Below are 20469 nucleotides of genomic sequence, written 5' to 3'. Positions count from 1 at the left end.
AATAACGAGGGTCACGAAGAAAGTGGGCGGAAGCGCGCTGTGTATTTGCTTGGGGATCCGCGCATGCGCAGGGTGAGATCAGCTAGCCTTCCCCCTCCAACACAGGGCTTGTTGGAATTGGTTCCCTTTCCAGTTGTAATTGCCTTTGGGAGGCGCCTTTGAAGAGCTGGCCTGCTTTTGAGTCCAAGCCTAACCTCACCCGCTAGCTGGGCCGCTCTCTGCCTTTCCTTGGGCGGCACTGGGCAATGTCTCCTGTGTCTCTTGCCCCAGGGAACCTTCTGTGGGCACATGAACGGCTGCACTTCATCACGGGAGAAACCGGTTTCTCCTGGGCCGTTAAGAGCCCTAATGCTAGCCTCAGGGTGATGTAGCCACGATGGTCTGGAAATGGTGTGAGAGGCAGGGGTTGCTCAGGGTGATCTTTTATTGACCAGCTCTCATGGGGAGAGGGGCACCACAAGCGTTAGAAGACACGGCGTTCTGCCTTGGGTCTCTGACAACAGGGAGATCGTCAGGAGTTGCTGTTCCTGGTGTGCAGTCATCAGCAGGGATCCTGATTTTTCTCTGATTTACAAAAAAACAAACCCAATTCTTGGATTAAAAAAAGTAACGCAAAATCCACACTTTTCCATGATTAAAGTGAAACACCACTAGATATCTATATATTAATAGCATTTCATTTTAATTGCAGAAAAAATGTGGATTTTGCGTTACTTTTTTTAATCCAAAAACTGGGGATTTTTTTTCTTAATAGGAGAAAACCAGGGCTCCCTGGTCATCTGAGATGGAAGATCTTGCTTTAGAAGATTGTCTTAACTCTTCCCCACTGCAGTGTTGGCCCAATAAACGAGATTGCCCTAAGAAACCCCTGCCTGGCAAATGAGAGCCAGGGAGGGCAAAAGAGCTATGTAAAGGATGAGGCCAGTAGGAGAAGAAATGAAAGGAAAAAGCGGGTGAGGAGCAAATTAAAGCTGAACATTTGAAGGTTTCTGGGAGGGTGAGGTTCTGGGGCAGCTCCCAGCAGGGAGTAGTAACTTGAGTAGTTTTAAGGTTGGTAGGTTTATGAACATGTTTGTAAGATGCAGTTGCTTTTAGTAGGAAAATGGATGCGATGACCCAGGAAGTCTCTAGTTCTTTTTGCCCGAGTAATTTGGTCCATCTCTTCCTGTTCCCAGAATGGACCTGCTTAAAAAGATATGGCGTTGTGCCCACAGCCCGTTCAAAGTACAGCAGCAGTCAAAAAAAGAAAAGAAGAAAAAAACCCAAGACTTTATGATGTGTAGGATTTAGGATGGCAACTATAATAAAGCTTTGTAAACAGGTAGTTCAGCCTTGGCATACTCTGCCGTAGTGGTTAAGGCAGTGCAAAGACCCGGAGAATCTCTTTTGTGAAAAGATAGTGAAGAGACTGGGATTGCTTGCATGAGGAAATGAATCTGATAGGAAGACTCACAGTAAAAGTGTATGGCTCAGTATAAGAAATGGGAAGAGCAAGGGGGCAATCAATTAAATCAAAAAGTGAGAAATTGGAAGCCAATAAAAAAAATAATTTTCAGTTGCACATTAGGCTGTGGAAGACACTGCTATGCAAATTTCTTGAAGTATGCAAGATTTAAAAGGGTATTGGTCATTTAAATTCTGGTTACCATGTTAAAAGATTAAATGAACCTAGAACAAGTTCTGAGAAGCTACTAGGATGATCAGGGAGAGAGAGTCTATCATATAAGAAGAGATTAAAAGAGTTTGGCCTTTTTATTATTCATTAGACTTATATCCCACCCTATCTAGAAAAGCAGCAAAAAGGAAGGCTGAAAGGCAATAGAGTTGTTGTCTCTAAATACATCAGAGATATAAAATGTCAGGGAGCAGGGAGAACTGTTTAAGCTACATGGTACAAGGACTGAGTATATCCTGGCCATGACTAAATTTAGGCTGGAAATTCAAAGTCTTATCATTTGGATTTTTGATAACTTCTCAGTCAGTAGAAGTACTGGAAGGAACAAACTCCCAATTAAGCTTTATCTGAAGCATAACAGAGGGATTCTATGTTGTGGATACCTGAAATAACGGGGCTCTGCTGTATGACCTAAGGAATCCCTTCCAGTCAATAATATCAAGAATTACGATATTTATTGAGAATTTTTGAAAGAGGTATCACATTTCAAGTTTCAGCCATAAGTCACCCATTAACTATCATCTTGGTCTCTAACATTTAATGTGTGGACCAGTTTACTATGCATCTGCTTATTGTAGGATTCTTGTACTTCCTGAGATGCAAACTGTTACTGGATGATGCTGTCAGGGCCCTGACCTGTTCACATTAAAGCTAGATAGAAACCAGCTATAGAGTTGTAAGACACTTTGGCTGGTTGGCTCTTTATAGCTGGATAGTTGTTTTTATTGTGTGATAATTACTTTGCATGTGTGGCTGGTTCAAATCTAATGTGCAATTAACTAGATAATTGTGTTATAATTACTTGCAGTTGTGGCCTGTCGTATTTGGTATGAGTGCTTGATCTAAATTTATTGCATGATTGACCATTTAAATACATAATATATGTAAAGTGTAGCAGCGATTGAATAGAGCTACTGTCTTAAATAGGCCTGACTGACTACAGCCATTTTAAAGCCCCAGATGGTTTAAACTCCCCCACCAGAGCTTCAAGGTTTTCTTTAGTTCAGTATTTCACTTAAGTAAATACCTTAGAGATATAAAAGGCCGGGGAGAAATAGTTAAGCTAAATAACAATATTGGCACAAGAACAGTCTTGCCCCACAACTCCCTCCCCTTGTGCACAGCTGTATCCTCTGCCTTCTCCCCTGCACTCACCCATACAGCTCTTCTGTCTCCTAGGAGAGAGAGACTGGTCTTCTGTAGTTTCTCATGAGGATGACTGTAGTTTCCTTAATTGCCTTTTCCTTAATCTCTTCATCTCCCAGCTGCTGCCAAGACTACCCTTTTCCCCTTCATTATTGATGGTATTGCCTAAGTGAAACTTTTCATAGATATCAGGGCTGGAAGGGACCTCGGGAGATCATCGAGTCCAGCCCCCTGCCCAAAGGGCAGGAGGTCAGCTGGGGTCATAGGATCCCAGCAAGATAAACATCCAATTTACTCTTGAAGGTGTTCAATGTAGGTGCTTGAACCACCTCCGCTGGCAGACTGTTCCAGACCTTGGGGGCTCGGACAGTAAAGAAATTCTTCCTTATGTCCAGCCTGAAACGGTCTTGCAGGAGTTTGTGACCGTTCGACCTCGTCATCCCTTGGGGCACTCTGGTGAACAAATGTTCCCCCAGATCCTGGTGGTCACCCCTGATAAACTTATAGGTGGCCATCAGCTCACCCCTGAGCCTGCGCTTTTCCAGGCTAAAGAGTCCCATGTCTCTCAGCCTGTCATCGTAAGATCTGTTTTCCTGACCTCTGATCATGCGCGTGGCTCTCCTCTGGACTCTCTCAAGCTTCTCCACGTCCTTTTTGAATTGTGGAGCCCAAAACTAGACGCAGTACTCCAGCTATGGCCTCACCAAGGCCAAGTACAAGGGGAGAATGACGTCCCGGGATTTGCTCGAGAAGCATCTATGGATGCAAGCCAGCGTTTTGGTCGCTTTATTAGCCGCAGCATCGCATTGCAGGCCCATGTTCATCTTGGGGTCAATGATGACCCCCAAGTCTCTTTCTTCTGTAGTGCTATCCAACGTAGCACTGCCGAGCCTATAAGGATGCTGCAGGTTTTTCCTCCCAAGGTGGAGAACCTTGCATTTTTTGATGTTAAACACCATGAGGTTCTCGTCTGCCCATTTGCTGAGCTTGTCCAGGTCAGCCTGGATAACCTGCCTATCTTCTGGCGTGGATGCTTTGCCCCATAGTTTGGTGTCATTGGCGAACTCGGCCAGTCCACTCCTGACTCCAATGTCCACATCATTAATGAAGATGTTGAACAGTATGGGATCAAGGACAGAGCCTTGAGGGATCCCACTGGTCACAGGGCACCACGATGAGTGACTGCCATCAATTACAACCCTCTGGGTCCGACCACGGAGCCAGTTTCCTAGCCAGCAGATTGTGGTGGAGCCAAGGCCACAACTGGCCAGTTTTGCCAAGAGGTGATCATGGGATACCAGATCAAAGGCTTTTTTGAAGTCAAGATATATGACATCAATCTCTTCTCCCTTGTCCAGGTGATAGGTCACCTGGTCATAGAAGGAAATGAGGTTGGTCAAACAAGACCTACCTGCAACAAACCCGTGCTGGCTATCCCTTAGGATGTTAGCCTGGGCCAGTCCATCAAGGATGGCCTCCTTAATAAACTTTTCTAAGATCTTCCCCAGGATAGAAGTCAGGCTAATGGGCCTGTAGTTAGCCGGATCCACTCTCCTCCCTTTCTTGAAGATCGGCACCACATTGGCCTTCTTCCAGTCTTCGGGCACTACACCAGAGCGCCAGGAGTTTTCAAAGATCCGTGCCAGGGGCTGAGCTATGACGCTCGCCAGCTCCTTGAGTACCCTGGGGTTCAGACTGTCAGGGCCGGCTGACTTGAAGGTATCCAGCTTCTCAAGATGTTCCTTCACGAGGTCAGCATTTATGGAGGGTAGGGGATCCCCATCACCCAGACCTCCCTGTCCCATAGCAGGCATGGGCGTCCCATGGGACTGATGAAAAACTGACGCAAAGTACCTATTTAATAGGTTGGCTTTTTCCTGGGCGTCAGTTGCCAGTTGCCCCATCTGGTTTCCAGGGGGGAAATCAGTGTACCATTTTATAGAATATGCAACTGCCTCCTAACCCTTTCTCCATAAATCTTCCTGTTTGGTTCATCTGTTCTCTTTTTATATTTCTTATGTTCTTGTCAATGCTGTAACTTTGTTTCTGTGCTTTCTTCAGTTGTATCTACAAGTCACTGATTTAACGTCAACTTCAAGTCCTACCAACTGAAATACTTCAGATTTCTCTCATTCCCCTAGACATGCACCTATTACAGAAACAAATGCAGTGCCATAGCAATGAAGTTGGGCCTGGGGCAAAGCCCACGGCGCCCTTGCCCTGTGCACAGATCTAGGGAGCACATGCTTCCCCCTCTCCCCCCACTTGCCTGGAAAGACATGCAAAGGTGGGAACTGCTCTTTCCCCATCCCTACACCCCTTCTCCCCCAACCAAGTTGCTCCTGGCTCTGTCTTGCACCCTGCCCCAGCTGGGCAGCACCTTGGTTTCAGCACCCAGGGCAGTTGCGCTGCTCGCGCCCTACCTCCCCACCCTCTGCCTTGCTACAGCTGAACAAATTCAGCTATTTTGAATGTCATTTTTCATTGCTAGCAAGACTTATCAGAAAATGATATGTAGAACAGACAAATCTGTACTGTTAATTCAGATTCCTGTGCTAATGTCAGATTGTTACCTACACTATAGTGCAGGGGTAGGCAATGTTTTTTGGCCAGAGTGCCAAGAAAACCAGAATGTCTACTTTGGAACGTGCCAGAATGCCAACATGCTGGAGCCCGGAGCATCTGTTTGCAGCCTTTTGGCTGCGTCCGGCCCATGGAGGCCAGTCTGCTTGCAGCAGGATTTGCAGCCTCCTGGCTGCCTGCTGGGAGCAGCTTGGGCTCTGTGGCTGGCAGCAGCAGCTGCTTAGAGGCTGGGCTGGCGGTGGTGTGCCAAGCAGATGGCCGTGGGTGCCATGGTCAGCACGCTTGCTGGGGGTTGCTGACTCCTGCTGTAGTGTCTGCTTTGTTTAGTTAAAATTACTTGCAGGCACCGAAACTATTCAATAGACAAGTAGGTGTCAATGGTAGAAAAGTTCTTCCTCAGCAGTAGTCTAAAATACTGTTTGCCTAATTCCTTTCTCCTACTCTTAATTGATTTTCCTTTTGTACTCCTTTAAAGTCCTCTTTGGGAGTTCTGCTTTATCAAAAACCATGTTGTATTCCCTTTCTTTTTAGTGTTTTTTTAAAAAAAATATTGATTTAACTGCAGTTATGACTTGAATTAATTTGCCTTCTGTATATTTGTAATTCTTTTCTTCTGCAGGATTGTGTCCTTTTATTTCACTAGATCTTGGTTTTGAACAAAAGTACAGACAATAAAGCAGGTAAAGCAAACAGCATTTTTTCATCTAATGTAGGAAGTGTGGATTAAAAGTCTAACAGCCTCAGGCTACCAGTTCATTGAAAAGTCTCTAATTCACAGTGCGTTATTGGGCTTCATAAAGAAACTAAGAGACAAGTCAGGGTGCTACAAGAAAAAAAAAGACAAACTGATTGAAAAACTACCACCCAATGGGTCTTCATGTATCAAAAAAGATGTTGATTTGATAACCTCATGGCACCGTTACATGTTGCAGAAGTGCTTAACAAAAGACTACCCTGCCTAAAGAAATTACGAAGTATAAAATGAGATACTAGATCTACTGTACTCCACTTGGGTACATACTGGATACATGCATAATTCACTTAATTTTGTTTCTTATTAATTACTCCCGATTTTCTTTTTTATTAGTTATTGTTGTAACAGTTATTTCCTTCTTTGAGGGAGTTCAGGACCATCTCACTTGCTTTCCAAGGGAGTAACATAATTTGCCATTTGTAAGCTGTTCTGGGCTGGGGCTATTCTCAACCATCCTTGCTGAAGCTGTTCTACTATGAATAAGAGAATTAGTAATCTATTGGGCTAGGGAAAAAGATCAACAGTTTACATGACTCAAGGCTTAGTAGGTAGGGCACTCATCTGGGAAGCTTCCCACTTTTGGTCTCAACTTTGTATTTTTTCAGTGATTGCTTAATATTAAATTTAATAAATATTCATGCAGAACAAGTGCATAAGGTATTGATTTTAAAGGGATTTTCAATGGGAGTGAGGTGCCTACATATTTTAAATCGAGTTCTGAGTTTTCCAACATGAAGAATATTTCCAGACACATGTATAGAAATACCTTATGAACAAAATGAAGGCAAAGGTAAGGATTTAATTGTACGGAGAAGATTTTGATATTTGTCAGGCTTTGAAGGTCATGTTTGCCAAAATAGAAGAATGAAAATGATCCCAAAATAGTAGATTTTAAATGGAAATTGTAAAAGTGGAGATCATTTGTGGATGTTGGTGAATAAACATGAAGGATGCTTACAGACCTAACCCCTCTTTCCCCCACCACCCATGGTGCTTTACTTTAAACTTGGTGTGCTGCTGCGCCAAGTCCCATGCATGCCCAGAAGAGTCGTCATATTGGTTGAACCCATCTCGCCCAGGTCAGTATAGATCAGGTGCTTCAGCGGCGCTTTTATGTAATAGCCGATTGAAACGGCTTTAGATAAGAGGGCCAAAAAGCCCCACTGAAGCACCTGATTGATGCAGATGCTATGGAGCCAGGTACACCTCATGCACTGCTGCTTCTGGTAAAGCTCAGTTTGTTTGTTTTTAACATCAGTAAGCAGCCAAACTGACAGATGATGAGCGGGACCTCATAACAACAAGATGCTCAAATTTATGGCCGAAAGAATAAATGAGGAAGAGGTTTCATAGCTTCTGTTCACTTCTTTCAGAATCATTCTTGGTGTGTGTGTGTGTTTTTTTTGTTTGTTTGTTTGTTTTTTTTAAGGATTACCAAACTGCCACAAAGTTCAGTACTCTATAATAGACCACTGGTGTTAAGCCTGAAAAGTTCTTGTAAACTTAATAATTTTTTTGAAATCTGGAAAACATTTCCATGATAATTTCATGGTAAAACTCAGCTCAGTTGCTGTAGCTTACCTGAAAAATGACTATACAAAGTCATAAAGTGTGTTGGCTGGAGATGCTTTGTTCTGAGAACTTGCAATAAATAAATGCAAATGAAAAAAACCCAGTCCATTTGTGGAATCTTTATCTGCTACAAATGAGAACAATTGTATTGAACTGTAACTTGATTCTGTTTGTTTATAGCTAAGATTATGGCACTGAAACAGATTTCCAGCAACAAGTGCTTTAATGGTTTTCAGAAGGTGTTTGAACATGACAGGTAAGCATTATAAGGCACCTGAAAATGCAGCACTAGTGGAGTATCTCTGGTATCTGTGCTTTCTGTATTTTCATAGTCTAAAGAAAATCACAAAAATAAAATCTGGGTATTAACAACAATTAAATACTTAATATGAAATGCATGTACTGATTTTTTTTTTGTGCTTACTAATTGTTTTTATAGATTTTAAAAATCTTAATAGCTTTATCCTAATGCCTAATGCTGTAAAGCAATTATAGAAAATGTAGCATTCCCAAAACTAAGCGTATGCTGCTCTATTTGCAGCATAGAGATATGAATATAAACTTTTATACAAAGCAATAAATATCGATCATGCTACTAGAAGTTTCCAACAGCTTGCAACATTAATCAGTTTTATCTGTTTAATGGCAAGGATTAACCTATGCAAATTGATGAACATTAAGTTATCATATGTGGTCTACAAAAGATAACCACTTTCTGTGAATCTGCCAGTTTTTGTAGTGAAAGATGGTCTTTCTAGAATAGATGACAGTCAAACTTAGGTGGATATATTTATGTCTTTTTAGCCTGTGGCCTAAAATAAAAATGTAATCAGATTCATTGAAATGTTTATTAGAGGCTCTAAAGTTGCCTGCTTTTAAAATTAGAGTGTATTTTCTTCTTTATAACATTATGTTTGGAGGAACTTGCAACTAAAAAAAGTATCTTGGCACTTTTACCCTAAAGGAAACTGTACAGTTGATTAGCCTGTTGGTCTAAGGCAATGAAAAACTTGAGGCTAGCAGTCATATATACTGCAATGCAAATGATGCAAGCCATTTCTGTACATTCCTCAATAACATTCTTCTTTCTATATGCTTTCCAAGTTTTAAGGCTAGACTTATGTGAAACATTGCTGGGCTTCCAGATTTCTAATGCCAATTTTCAAATGATTCTTTATCAGCAAGACAGTGAGGATATGGTTTACTTTCTGTAATGTATTTAAAACGTAATAGAAATATAGTCAGTATGTATTGAACAGGTTACTATCAATTCATGTTACTCACTCTGTACTTACTTCCTTTCACTCTTAAATTATTATAATCCTTTGAACCAATAGTGACCAAACCCTGTGTTGTGGTGATGGTAGAAATGCTAGGGTAAATGTTTCATTTTTGGCTATTGTTATTATGGTCTTGTTGATTTGTACAGTGCTGTGAATTTAAATATATTTTGTTGCTACAGTGTTGAGTTGAAATGCAAAATGAAATTTGGAATCTATTTGCCACCAAAGGCAGAAAGTGGGAAATGCGCTATGCTGTACTGGCTCTCAGGTAAGTACTGTAAACTTCCGTATTTTAAAAAGAATCTGGGTTAGTTTTAATAGTTTCAGTTTAAAATAAATAAGAGTAAATATGCAAAACTGAATAGGAACTGAGATACTTCCATTGTCACTTTATATTTGATCAAAGACCTTTTTTATTGAAGTTCAAATCCTTTTTTTGTGATGTGGTATAATACTAATGCTGGGATACTTGGTCGTGAATGCTTCTGAAGCCACATGCCCCATCGGTATCTTGCGAAGAGCCACAGCAGTGCATGTATTCTTAGGTGAATTTCAGAATACACATTTCAGTCTAGAAGAAAAAAGCTACTCTAAGTTAAATTATTTAACATTTACACAGATCAACAGGGGAAAACACTTGGAAAAATGATAAATAAGCCTCATTGGTGGTTACTGTGTTTCTGTAAATACTTGCTTGAAGCAAAGTATAGACACGTACACAGTGCATGCAGTAAAAAAGAAATAAGAGGAGCAGACAATAAGGTGGTAAAGAGACATCTGTGACTCAGGAGCCCTGGTCTGAATATCACAGGTCATGCATGAATGATCTGGCCTTGAGGGCCAAACCTGCTAAACTTACAGCTTTATTCAGAGTGGGGGAACTTTCTAGTGCTTGAAGATATGACCTCACAGAAATAATCCAAGTCCTTTTTATTGTTGGTAGATCTCAGGCCCATGGCAAAAGTCTTCAGAAAGATTTAGAATTCTATTGTATGTAAAAAAAAAAAAGAAAAAAAAAAGGGGGAAACAGAGCTTTTGTACAGCTTACGATAGGCTATTATTTGCACATCCACGTCTTTCTTCTGGGGGTAGATTTTACGATTTTCTATTAGAAAATCCATATCAGACTTAACCAAGTGAGGTGGAGGTCACAAAGGGGAAAGTGTCTGCTATTTTAATTAGACTTAATATAGGGAAAATTTTGTGTCTATCCTTTAGGATTTGGTAATATCTGGAACTCACGAGGGCCTGAATTACCATAATATGCTAGTACCCTGTCAGGGGGGTGACTAGAAAAATGAGCATGATTTTAAAATCCAAACTGGCAGTTCCTGTTAATAGATATTAGCACATTGCATCAAGTTTGATATGTGGATTCTCCTACAGAAACATCTGTTCTTCAACATATAAGCTTTTCACAGGGTTTTTTAACCATTATTTATTAAAAGCAATGCATTCCAGCCTATGGTAATTTGACAAGTAAGCCACTATGTAATTATGATAAATGTACTTGCGTTACTGTGATATGTTCTCTTAATTACCGTTTTAAACTGTTAGAAATTAGTAAAATTTGTATTGGCAATGGCTGGCTGGCAAAAAAGTAATATAGCAGAAACTGGGGATATATTGTAACCTCACTGTACAAGCACGTATCTTTAAAATTGGAGGCAATCAGTCTCTGTAAAGCTGATTGGAAACTAGAGACTAGATCTCTAGAAAGCAAGCATGGACCACCGTGGGTCTTGGAGGCACCTTAATTATTGTAGTAGCTAGCTGATAAAATATAGCACTTTAGGGTTGCTATTGTCTTAAGTGACATCTGTCCTAAATATGCAATATTTGGGGAACATTCTGTACATGCCAAACAAATGCATATTAGAGGGGCTCTGCACAAACGAGTATTGTGGCCTAATTATGATCAAAATGAAATTATGGCTAAAATCTCAAAGATATTAAGAAAAGAACAATGTTTGATTAATGGTAAATGAAAAAAAACCTTATGGTAATCAGACATGAAAATGTAACTGTTTACCAAGTTGCAATAGATTTATTTTTCCAAAGCTTTTCTGGTGTATGTTGGAAACTGGAATGCTGTGAGTAGTATGCAGTTAGTCATATTTTTATCTCCAGGGTTAACCTGCACGGAACAAAATTTTATAACAAAAGCTGGTTTTCATCAAGCTGCAGCTGAACATGGCCTCATCATAGTTGCGCCAGACACCAGCCCACGTAAGTGTTTACAGATTTTGGGATAACCTTTAGCACATCATTTGCTGTGTTTTTATTTCCAGGGAACAGAGCTCTTTGTATTACTACTAAGGACAGAATCCTGTTTCATTTAGCAGATGACCAAAGGGCAGTTTAAGACTAACTGAGTTACCCAACTGTTGTGTAGGATTTATTCTAATACCCTCTTTGGGAACATAACTGCTTCTATTATGGAAATAGTATCACCCTCCAAAGATGCACAAATATCCCCCCTATCCCCTGGTCCATATAATTGGGGCACTTGTGCACCCAGAGAGGAGACAGGGGTCATTCTTGTGCAATAACTCCTCAGTAGTCTCAAGCTACATTTTGGTCAACATTAAGTGAAATAGGATTCTGGCCTAAATGTATTGGTTGCTTGTATGTGAATGTCAAACTTCGGTCTTTCTATAGATTCTGTATCTTGTGTAATTCTCTGGGTTATTTTTTTGTTATATACATGATGATCTGTAACTTAAAGCCTCCCTGTTAAAACTAGTAACATAAAGGCAATATCTATACAAGTTGGAGAACCTGAGGAAAAAAGATAGATAGGTGGCTAATGTTGCCAGTGTCACATGATGTGCCACCTAGGGAAATCTACATACAGGACTGGTAACTTAAATCATCCACGCAACTATAGTTAGTGGAACATGGGGCCATGTGTCTTTTGTTTTTACTGGGCACATCTACACATGTGCCTTACTATGGAATAGGCTAACTAGCTCTGCAGTACTGTCTACACATCTACACGTGCACTGGCATTAGGGCTCAGTAAGCTAATTAACGCCACCATAAGATAGTACTGTCCCCAACAGTACTACCTTATGGTAGAGTAATTACCTGCAGCAAAACACATGTGAAGATAGTGACCATAAGTGCAAATTGTGCCTGGTCAGCCGAGCCATCCAGGGGCTGAACAACCTGCCTGACCTTTGTGCCCCAACCAGGCCTGACACCACCTGATACTGCCACGCAGGGTTTGGGGCTGACCCCCGTCTCTCCTGCCAGCCTGTCACTGCTCCACCCCAGCTCAAATCGCTGCTGTCCTAGGCACGTGCATAGACCCTGTGCCTGAGATCAGTTTTCTCCAGCTCAAACTGCTCCACAGTTTATTGAATCACATTAATTGCATGTGTAGATACACACTCTGTGATTTGCAAAGCCTTAAAAAATAATCTTCCCAAAGGCACTTCTTTGAAAGTTAAAAACAAAAACCACTCTTGCCAGTGCAGTAGGCTGGATGTGGATAGGTTCCTGAGACGATGTGATGTCACTTACATGGCCCAGTCTTCATTTATATAGGTTCCTTATAGAGGTGAAGAAACCCAACAAACAGCACTTTACTTTCAGCTCAGTATGCCTGTGTGCTGAGTGCAGTGCTTGCCCAGAAAAGGTGTTCTGTAAGTTTGACCTGGCCCACCCAGCATCTGTATCAGTCATGTACTTCAACAGGGCTTTTTGGCACTTTTATCTAATAGCTGATTTTAATCAGCTATTAGATTCAATCAGCTATTAGATAAGTGCCAAAACCCCCCACTGAAGTGTGCAGTCTGTGCAGCTGTTGGGCGAGCCTGATCAAACTGACGTGATGTCTCTTCTGGTAAAGTATGGGGTTTTTTGTTTGCTTGTTTTCACATCTATCAGCAACCATAATGTCTGATTAATTCTTTGATATAACATCCCTGGAGCTGTCTTTTTGGCGGCTAGTAGTTACTGGCTCTTTTGATGCCTGACCCTTGAAGGCATTATACATTCCCTTTCTAGCACTGACTTCTTGGCCTCTCTCTTGTCCTTTGCTGCACTGTTTAAATGGATTTTCTAGTGGACCTCTCATGCTGACTGTGCTTTCGGGTCTTTATTTACAGTGGCCAAATCTTGTCATTGTATTTAAGTTACTTAGAACAGTGGGGACCAACACATTAGCTTGCACCATTCCAATCCGCTTCCTCTGCCCAACCTGCTAGCTGTTTCCTTCCCTGTACTCCCTGTCCCATTTGCTGCTCTGCTTTCTTTTTCCTGCCCTATTTGCCACGTGCTGTTTGTCCCCTCCATGATCTGCCATGTGACACAGACACGTATGCTTCCTATGCCACTTGTGGCCTGTGTGCCCCCCCCCCCCGACTAGGTCTCAAGAACCTGATTTAGCAGATTGAGTTTAGACTATTACTTACCTTATTATAAATTAAGTAGCATGCATATTTTCTGGGGAAATATTCAAGGAGGTATTTGCACTGCCTAATTTTCAGATGTATGGGAGGGCAGGGAGAATATGTGTAATAGAAACATGACTTGGAACAAAATGTCTAAAACGGGAGTTATTTATTTGAAGTCCTGGATATAAGACAGCATTTAGTTACCCTTAGCTGGTTAAGTAGTGGAACAGGCTACCTGGAGATGTGGAATCTGTCACTGGACATTTTTTCGACCAAGCCAGGCACTTATCTGGGATGGTTAGGGGAGTTGACTGGATGACCTCCCAAAGTCCTTCCCTTTCCATCCCTATCTTACTGCACCTATGATGAGATGGTTATTAGTGCTGTTGCAGTAGTGCTTAAGGACTCCAGTCAGGGGTCAGGGCTGTTCTGTCCTGGAGAAATGGACAAAATCAAGATATTCCCTGTGAGCAAAATGCAACAGGTGAATAAACAGGTAAGCAAAGGAAGGGGGTGGTAAGAGAGAGGACAAAGTTATAGGTTTGCAAAAATGCAGTTTACCTTCTCATCAGGTTTAGCTAGTCCTTCACTTTTGCCCTCTTAGTGGTGTGTTTTATCTGCCAGCTGAACCAAAAACTTCTGCAAAATAGTGTGGAAGGAGTATTAAGAGACATGAAGAGCAGTCTTGTGTTGGTAGAAGAATAGGCTGGATTCTATAATATTTGTGTCTTACCAACTCCTAGTTTAATGGGGATTTAGCAGTTCATAATGCAGACCAGGGCTCTTCCATTTTGACGTGGCCAGGGGCAGCATGAGGCACTAAGGTGTGGCCCCTGGGTTGCACAACATGCAGGCCACATACCCCTAGCCCCTGCTGCATGGACTATGCCAGCAGCCCCTGGCCCTCTGCTCCTGCATGGGCTGTGCCAGTGTTGTGTAGACCCCTTCCCGGGCCACATAGGAGTGGGAGAGGCGGCCGCTGGGGCTTATGGGCCACACTAACTCCTCATGAGCTACCTGTTGGGACAACCCTGATGTAAACTGGCAGTATAGGATTCAGTTGAAATAACCTGATATTGCCTGTCGGATAGGATTCTGCTGACTTAATACCTGATTATTAAAAAGTAATTGCAAAACAGTCCTTGTCTTTCATTGGCCTTAAAGGAAAAAAAAGTCAGTGGTTTCCATAACAGGATGCAGAAAGAAGTCAGAAGTACCATGATGCTTTGCATAGTCTATATCTTAGTAGATATCAAAGCACTTCAACATTTAATGAATTAAGTTTCAGAACCGTTGAAGTATTGCATGAAGATTTGAATTATGTTTGTTCTACAGTTGGGAAAACAGATATAGAAGTTAAGAAACTTGTGTCCACCTTACAGTGGTGTAGTTTATGTAAGGAAAATTATATCTCTGGACCCAAAGATCTTATAAAGATGAACAACAAATGTGGAACCACTTTTCCATGGCAGGTGGCTGCAATATTGAAGGAGAAGATGAGAGCTGGGATTTTGGCACTGGTGCTGGGTTTTATGTAGATGCCACTGAAGAGCCTTGGAAAACCAACTATAGAATGTACTCGTACATCAAGGATGAGGTAACTTTTGATTAAATCAGTATCAGTAAATACATTAAAATCCGTCTCATTGTATTAGTTTTGACTGTTTTGTCTTGATTAATGGGGCCTGCCTGCATTTTAATTGAAACGCTCATTATAGCGAGAAGGCTGCTTACACATGAGAATTAGACTGTTTCCATTAGCGGTCACATCTTACTACTTGCAAAAAGGAATCCTTGATTAAATGTCTTTAGAAAGATGAGTAAAAAAAAAAAGCTATCTTTTAACTTACCATATGTGTGGTCCTGATTTAAAAACTAACGTTAACTGAAACGCAGAGGCCAAAAAGTCTCTCAAGTACAGGCTGGCATTCTACCTCTTTGTAAGGACATGTACACATTTATGGATTTGGTTAAAACAAGAACAAAACTGGAATGAACTCTCAAATTCTTGTTCTACATGTATATATGCAGAAAAAGACTGCCATTCCATGGCTAATTAACCAGCATTTTGTAGATCATTGCATATATTATTGCTTAATATCAGACGTTTAAAATGCTTCCCTTTGTCATTTTTATAGTGGTGTTCAGATAGTTTTCAGTGTGATCCTGGCTGTTTAAACCTGATAAGTGCATGCCATAAAATACTTCTTCTGTGTATTTGGTCTCAGAATAATTTTAGCTGTACTAAAACAGCGAGGTAGATTGGGGTGGCAGTCTTTTAGGAACAACAGCCAAAATTAAAGCATATTGGGGCAGGGAAGGCAAGCTGTTGCTCGGGACCTAGTTGCTATCAGTATCCTGATACCTGTGCAACCCAATGACTAATGTCTGGCTTTGTAGCCTGGATGGAATTGCTTGGTGGGCTGGATCTTGCCTTCAGGCCATAAGTTGCCAACCACTGAGGCAGAGCCATACTAAGTTGTGTAACTTGCAAAGTGTAACCATGTAAGTCGTCTAAGTTTTTCACTTTCCTGTTTATTTTTTTCAGCTTCCTAAACTAATAAATGCCAATTTTCCAACTGACCCAGAAAGGATGTCTATTTTTGGGCACTCAATGGGGGGCCATGGAGCTCTTATCCTTGCTTTGAAGAACCCTGGAAAATACAAAGTAAGATACTAAGTTTTACACAACCTTCTAAAGAGAAATGGGTCAGAAATCAAATGTTGCTTTAAATTCTCTTGTTACAGAGTTGATAATTGCTAGGAGCATCTCTCGGCACTGAATGCTACCACAGCATGTGTTGGTGTTTGTCGTGGCATCAGTGAAACGTTAAGAACAGGAAAAAAAACCCCTACAAGATGCAAGTTAAAAATTGAGCTACATTCTCTGTAAGAAAGAAGATAAAGTCTTAATGCTGTGGCTGTTCAAATCTAAAGAAATTATTATAGACTCACCAGAAAGGTGATTTGAAAATGTAGTCCTGCTTTTCACCCTCCCTTACTTAAATTGGAACATTTATTATCTGCAAATCGATTATTATATCGCATTAGGTGTCCTACAGATGTCCATTTGTTCCAGCTACTACAGAATGCCACAGCTGTTATCCTTAATGATGCAGGCTCACTTCTGTTGGTCTTTGTACTTTTTTCTCTTGATTCTTTCTGTGCTGCGGCCCAACTTCAAAAGGAGGGAGGGAGAGTTCCTTATCCCACCTGGTGATCAGGAAGTGACGTAGTCAAGTGCTGTGATAAAAGGGTAGGGAGCACCACCACTGCTACTATCCTGGCTCATGCATTTTAAAAGAAAAGAATGATCCCTGCTTAGTTCTGAGAGAGAGAAAATGGCTGGAGGCATCTGCCTTCAAGAAGGATTCTGGGCTTAGACTCCTGAGTGGATGGAGATGCCGGCCTGCAGCTTTGACGTGGGCACCTAGACTCCAGAAAGAATGGAGTTGGGGTTGCATCCTTATGCTCAGGGAATTATTATTTTTTATTTATTTTATCAGATACTTGCAGGCAGGTTCTCTCTTAGCAGATGCTGTGGATCCCATTCTGTGGTGCCAAGCTGTACAGGCAGCCTCTGGGCTTTGGATCCTATTCTGAGCCAGGCACCAAAAGGGGTAGGCATTACAATGTCTGTTGCTTTTATTTGATCTATTCCCGAGTCATCTAATGAACTACAGAACATAGCAAGGGGAAAAGGTAAGATAAATTCCCCAAGGTTAAATGCAACACGTTGCCCATTTGACCTACTTATATTGTGGTGAGACCAAGGGTTTTTCACAGGCTGCTTGTGGATCACAGAGCCAATTTCACAGGCATTTTGAAGCAGTCCTGCCCCTCACTGCTGATTGGTGGAGGGGCCCTGGCAGCCCTATCCCACACTGCTGTTTGGTCAAGAGGCAAAAACCGCATGGTTAAATAGCAAATTCTGTGGAACTATCATATAAATTATCATATTATTATAAATCTAATATTAAATTTAAATCTAAATCTTTATATTCTGGTAAGCATTTTTTAATGCCAGTTCTGGGGGAAAATGCGGCCAATTCATTTTTCACAGTGATCGTGGAGATTTGCCATTTTTACAGTTTCTGTGAAAATCATGAAATGGCAACTTAAGTAGGTCCTCACCCATTTGTATCAAATTAAGTAAAGCTAATACATACACAAGAGTCTCCATTCTATAAAATTATATTAGAACACATATAATACAGAAAAATGAACAATTGGGCAGCTAACTTGGAGGTCAGGGCAGAGCAATCTAAATTCTAACACAGTAGATGTCTCAAATTGACATAGGCTCTTACCTGAGGAATACAGAATGACAAGGTATCTGTAATGACCCCCTGCAGAGCCTTTTTCTCACTCTTTTGGGTGACAGATTGCAGTCCTCTTTAACTAATATGTAGGCTGTTCCTTGTACCTGTGAATATTGCAGAAGCATTAGCACTATTGTTGTTGAAAGAAGCAAGCAGCCTGTCACCGGCATTTCAGAACAAGTCATCTCTATATGTGATTGAAGCTTAGGGAGAGATAATGAAGGGAGGGAAATAATGAGATTGTTAAAGTAAGTGCCTGGCCTGGCCTGGCCTGTGAAAATCATCTGAATTTTAGTTTCCAAACAGCTGTACCACACCTGTATCCCCTCTATGGTAGAATTCTCTGGTGTTTCTCTGACTAAACATATTCGGAGATATTTCTCTCAGAAGGCAATGGGACTTGGTCTAAGAGGACCACTAGACCACGCTAGCTCTTGCTCTGGCAACAAAGCACTTACAAGGAGAAAGGGGGGTAGTACGTCTCATAATACAATGTAGCTTTCATGCTCATATACCTGTTAGATTAAGGTAAATATAATTCCCCTCTTACCAATTTCATACTGCATGTTCATCGTCAGAACAGACATTCTTTAATTTTATAAAGTCATATTTCTTGCCTATTTCAAACCGGTCTTTAATTTACAGATACTTCTTCCAAGTAATTCTTCTTCCAGTAAGCATTATTTCTTGCAGTAAAATGAACTTTTGATTATTTTATTTAGTTACCTTCTTTTTTACGTTGCTGGGCAAATGCCTTGCCTTCTCACTTAGCGCTCCAGTAGCAGATCTGTGCAAGACTGTGTAATGAGTTAGAGTTCAAGACACCATAATTCACATGTGCAAAGACGGTTACAGTGTTTAGAAAGCAGGAGATTATAGAAGTATGTAAAACCCATAAGATTCACAATTGGAAAGGTTGACTGTGTCACCAAAATAATGCGTCTCGGATCATCTTCTCCCCTTCAACTGAAACAACAGTAGAACACAATTAAAATCTAATATGTATTTAATTCAAAATAATGTAAAATAATGAGAGAATATGTGTCTCATCCCTCATCTGAAACATCCTCCTTATTCAAAATGTTTATCATTTTGGAAGATGTCATTGCTTCTCATAAACATAACTTTCTTCTTTCAAACCATTGAGCATTATTTCTGTTTCCTATTAAGAATTCAAATTTCACAGGGAATATGCTTGTAGGAAGAAAGAGTTCTTTACAACAGTTGGTTAAGGATAAACTTTTTAGAGGAATTTAAAGCACTAGATAATTGGAGATAGTTTTGTATAAAATGGTGGGGGAAAACATAATAGAATCATAGAAAAGTTGGGACCTCAGGAGGTTAGCTAGTAGTGCAGCTCCCATCCAATGAAGGATCATTCCAAACCATCCCATTCAAATGCTTGTCTGATCTAGTACTAAACTATACAGTCAACCCTGTCAAAAAACCCCCAAGAGCATCCTGATCTGCTACAGGTAAAGCAAGGGGATGAGAGGTCCCATTGTCCTGTTGCTTGAGCATAAAATATGATTGAGATCCAAGGAAGAGGGCCAAGTTGAAGAAAGGCAAAGACCTGCAGTTTGTATTAAACTAACTGTAAGGAAAAAATTGCTTTCTGATCCCAAGTGTGGCATTTGATCCACTGAGTTAGTTTTTGATGGCTACAAGTTCCTTTTGTGGAATTCTTAAAATAGTTTTCTCTGCCTGGGTAAAATGGCATCTCTAGCAAGTGCTCCCGTTCAGGGAAGTAGAGATTTCTAAATTCAGTCAGTCTGCGCATAATCACCAAGCTATGCGATAGCATCCTCAGTGCCTACGTGCAGTTCCTGTAGTCCACCATTGAACTTACTTAATACACAGTAATCTTTTGATTCTGCACACTAATAATGAAGGAAAAATTCTTTCAATTTCCGGTTAACATCTAAGGCCTCTATGATTTAGGCTGTTCCTTACAGTGGGAACCATGCCTCACTTTCAGTGAGGCTCTGCATGAAACAGCTTTCAGGATGAAGGTCTGAACTTGTTAGGGGCTCTCTTAATCTGAACCAGTTTTAATCTTACCAGGTAGAAATGAAGGCAGATGGCACAGTCTTTGCATGAGATGCACCCTCCCTCAATCTTCATAATTTTCACCTCCTTTAGCCTGCTTATGGAACTCACTCTTTAAAGAAAGAGGACAAACTATGAGGCTTCAATAAACAAAGCATAAAGTTCTCCGACAGGTTCACAGTTAGCTTGAGTGTAAATGCAAACATATTCTACATGCAGGAACATTTTTTCCTCTCCCAGGGCTATGTTACTGATATGAGTCTCATCTTTACAGATACTATCTTTGATCAGGGAAAGGTTATAAATGTGACTCTTATTTTCCACATCATATTCTAGACCAAGGGTTGGCAGCCTACAGCGGGGGCAGGCAATTATTTTGGGTGGAGAGCCACTTAATGAGTTTTGGCAAGCTGTTGAGGGCTGCCCATGCAGCCCTGCCCCTTGACAGACGCACTGCCCCGGTCGCAATTTTGGGACTGGAAGTCCCACCCCTAACTTCTGCCTTCACCACTGGAAGTCCCTCCCCTTGTCCCTGGAAGTATTCCTTTGGGGAAGATGGTTTGCCATCTTAGAATGGAAAAAAAATCCAAATTATATACTAAAAATCAAACACTTACAATAATATATTTTAATTTCTTTTTTTTTTAATTGTCCTGATGTCTGTGTGTTTGTGCTGTATATC

The 20469-nt window shown here is 41.0% G+C and overlaps 1 protein-coding gene and 1 long non-coding RNA gene across 3 annotated transcripts in view; one reads left to right on the top strand and one right to left on the bottom strand.

Moving 5' to 3' along the window:
- The window catches only part of ESD (esterase D), a 34735-nt gene that overhangs the window by 277 nt on the left and 13989 nt on the right, over positions 1–20469 (top strand). Inside the window, exons 2-7 of one of the 2 annotated variants that reach the window (XM_090025805.1) lie at positions 6024–6084; positions 7911–7986; positions 9193–9281; positions 11144–11242; positions 14889–15013; positions 15965–16084. In XM_090025805.1, coding sequence (XP_089881931.1) covers positions 7919–7986; positions 9193–9281; positions 11144–11242; positions 14889–15013; positions 15965–16084 — 501 coding nt within the window. In that variant the 5' untranslated portion in view covers positions 6024–6084; positions 7911–7918. The remainder of the gene's footprint in view (positions 1–6023; positions 6085–7910; positions 7987–9192; positions 9282–11143; positions 11243–14888; positions 15014–15964; positions 16085–20469) is intronic. The other variant, XM_090025795.1, reaches the window with a different exon arrangement.
- Positions 12551–18916, bottom strand: LOC149874994 (uncharacterized). The gene is made up of 3 exons (XR_016438913.1): positions 18465–18916; positions 17727–17842; positions 12551–14055 (listed from the first exon to the last, which is right to left on the bottom strand). It is a non-coding gene; the product is annotated as an uncharacterized LOC149874994 (long non-coding RNA).

Source organism: Crocodylus siamensis, chromosome 1, assembly GCF_052110815.1.
Source record: "Crocodylus siamensis isolate JL-2025a chromosome 1, ASM5211081v1, whole genome shotgun sequence".
In the NCBI taxonomy this organism is placed as follows: Eukaryota; Metazoa; Chordata; order Crocodylia; family Crocodylidae; genus Crocodylus; species Crocodylus siamensis.
The sequence above is the reverse complement of the archived record's forward strand: the minus strand, read 5'-3'. Positions and strand labels throughout refer to the sequence as shown.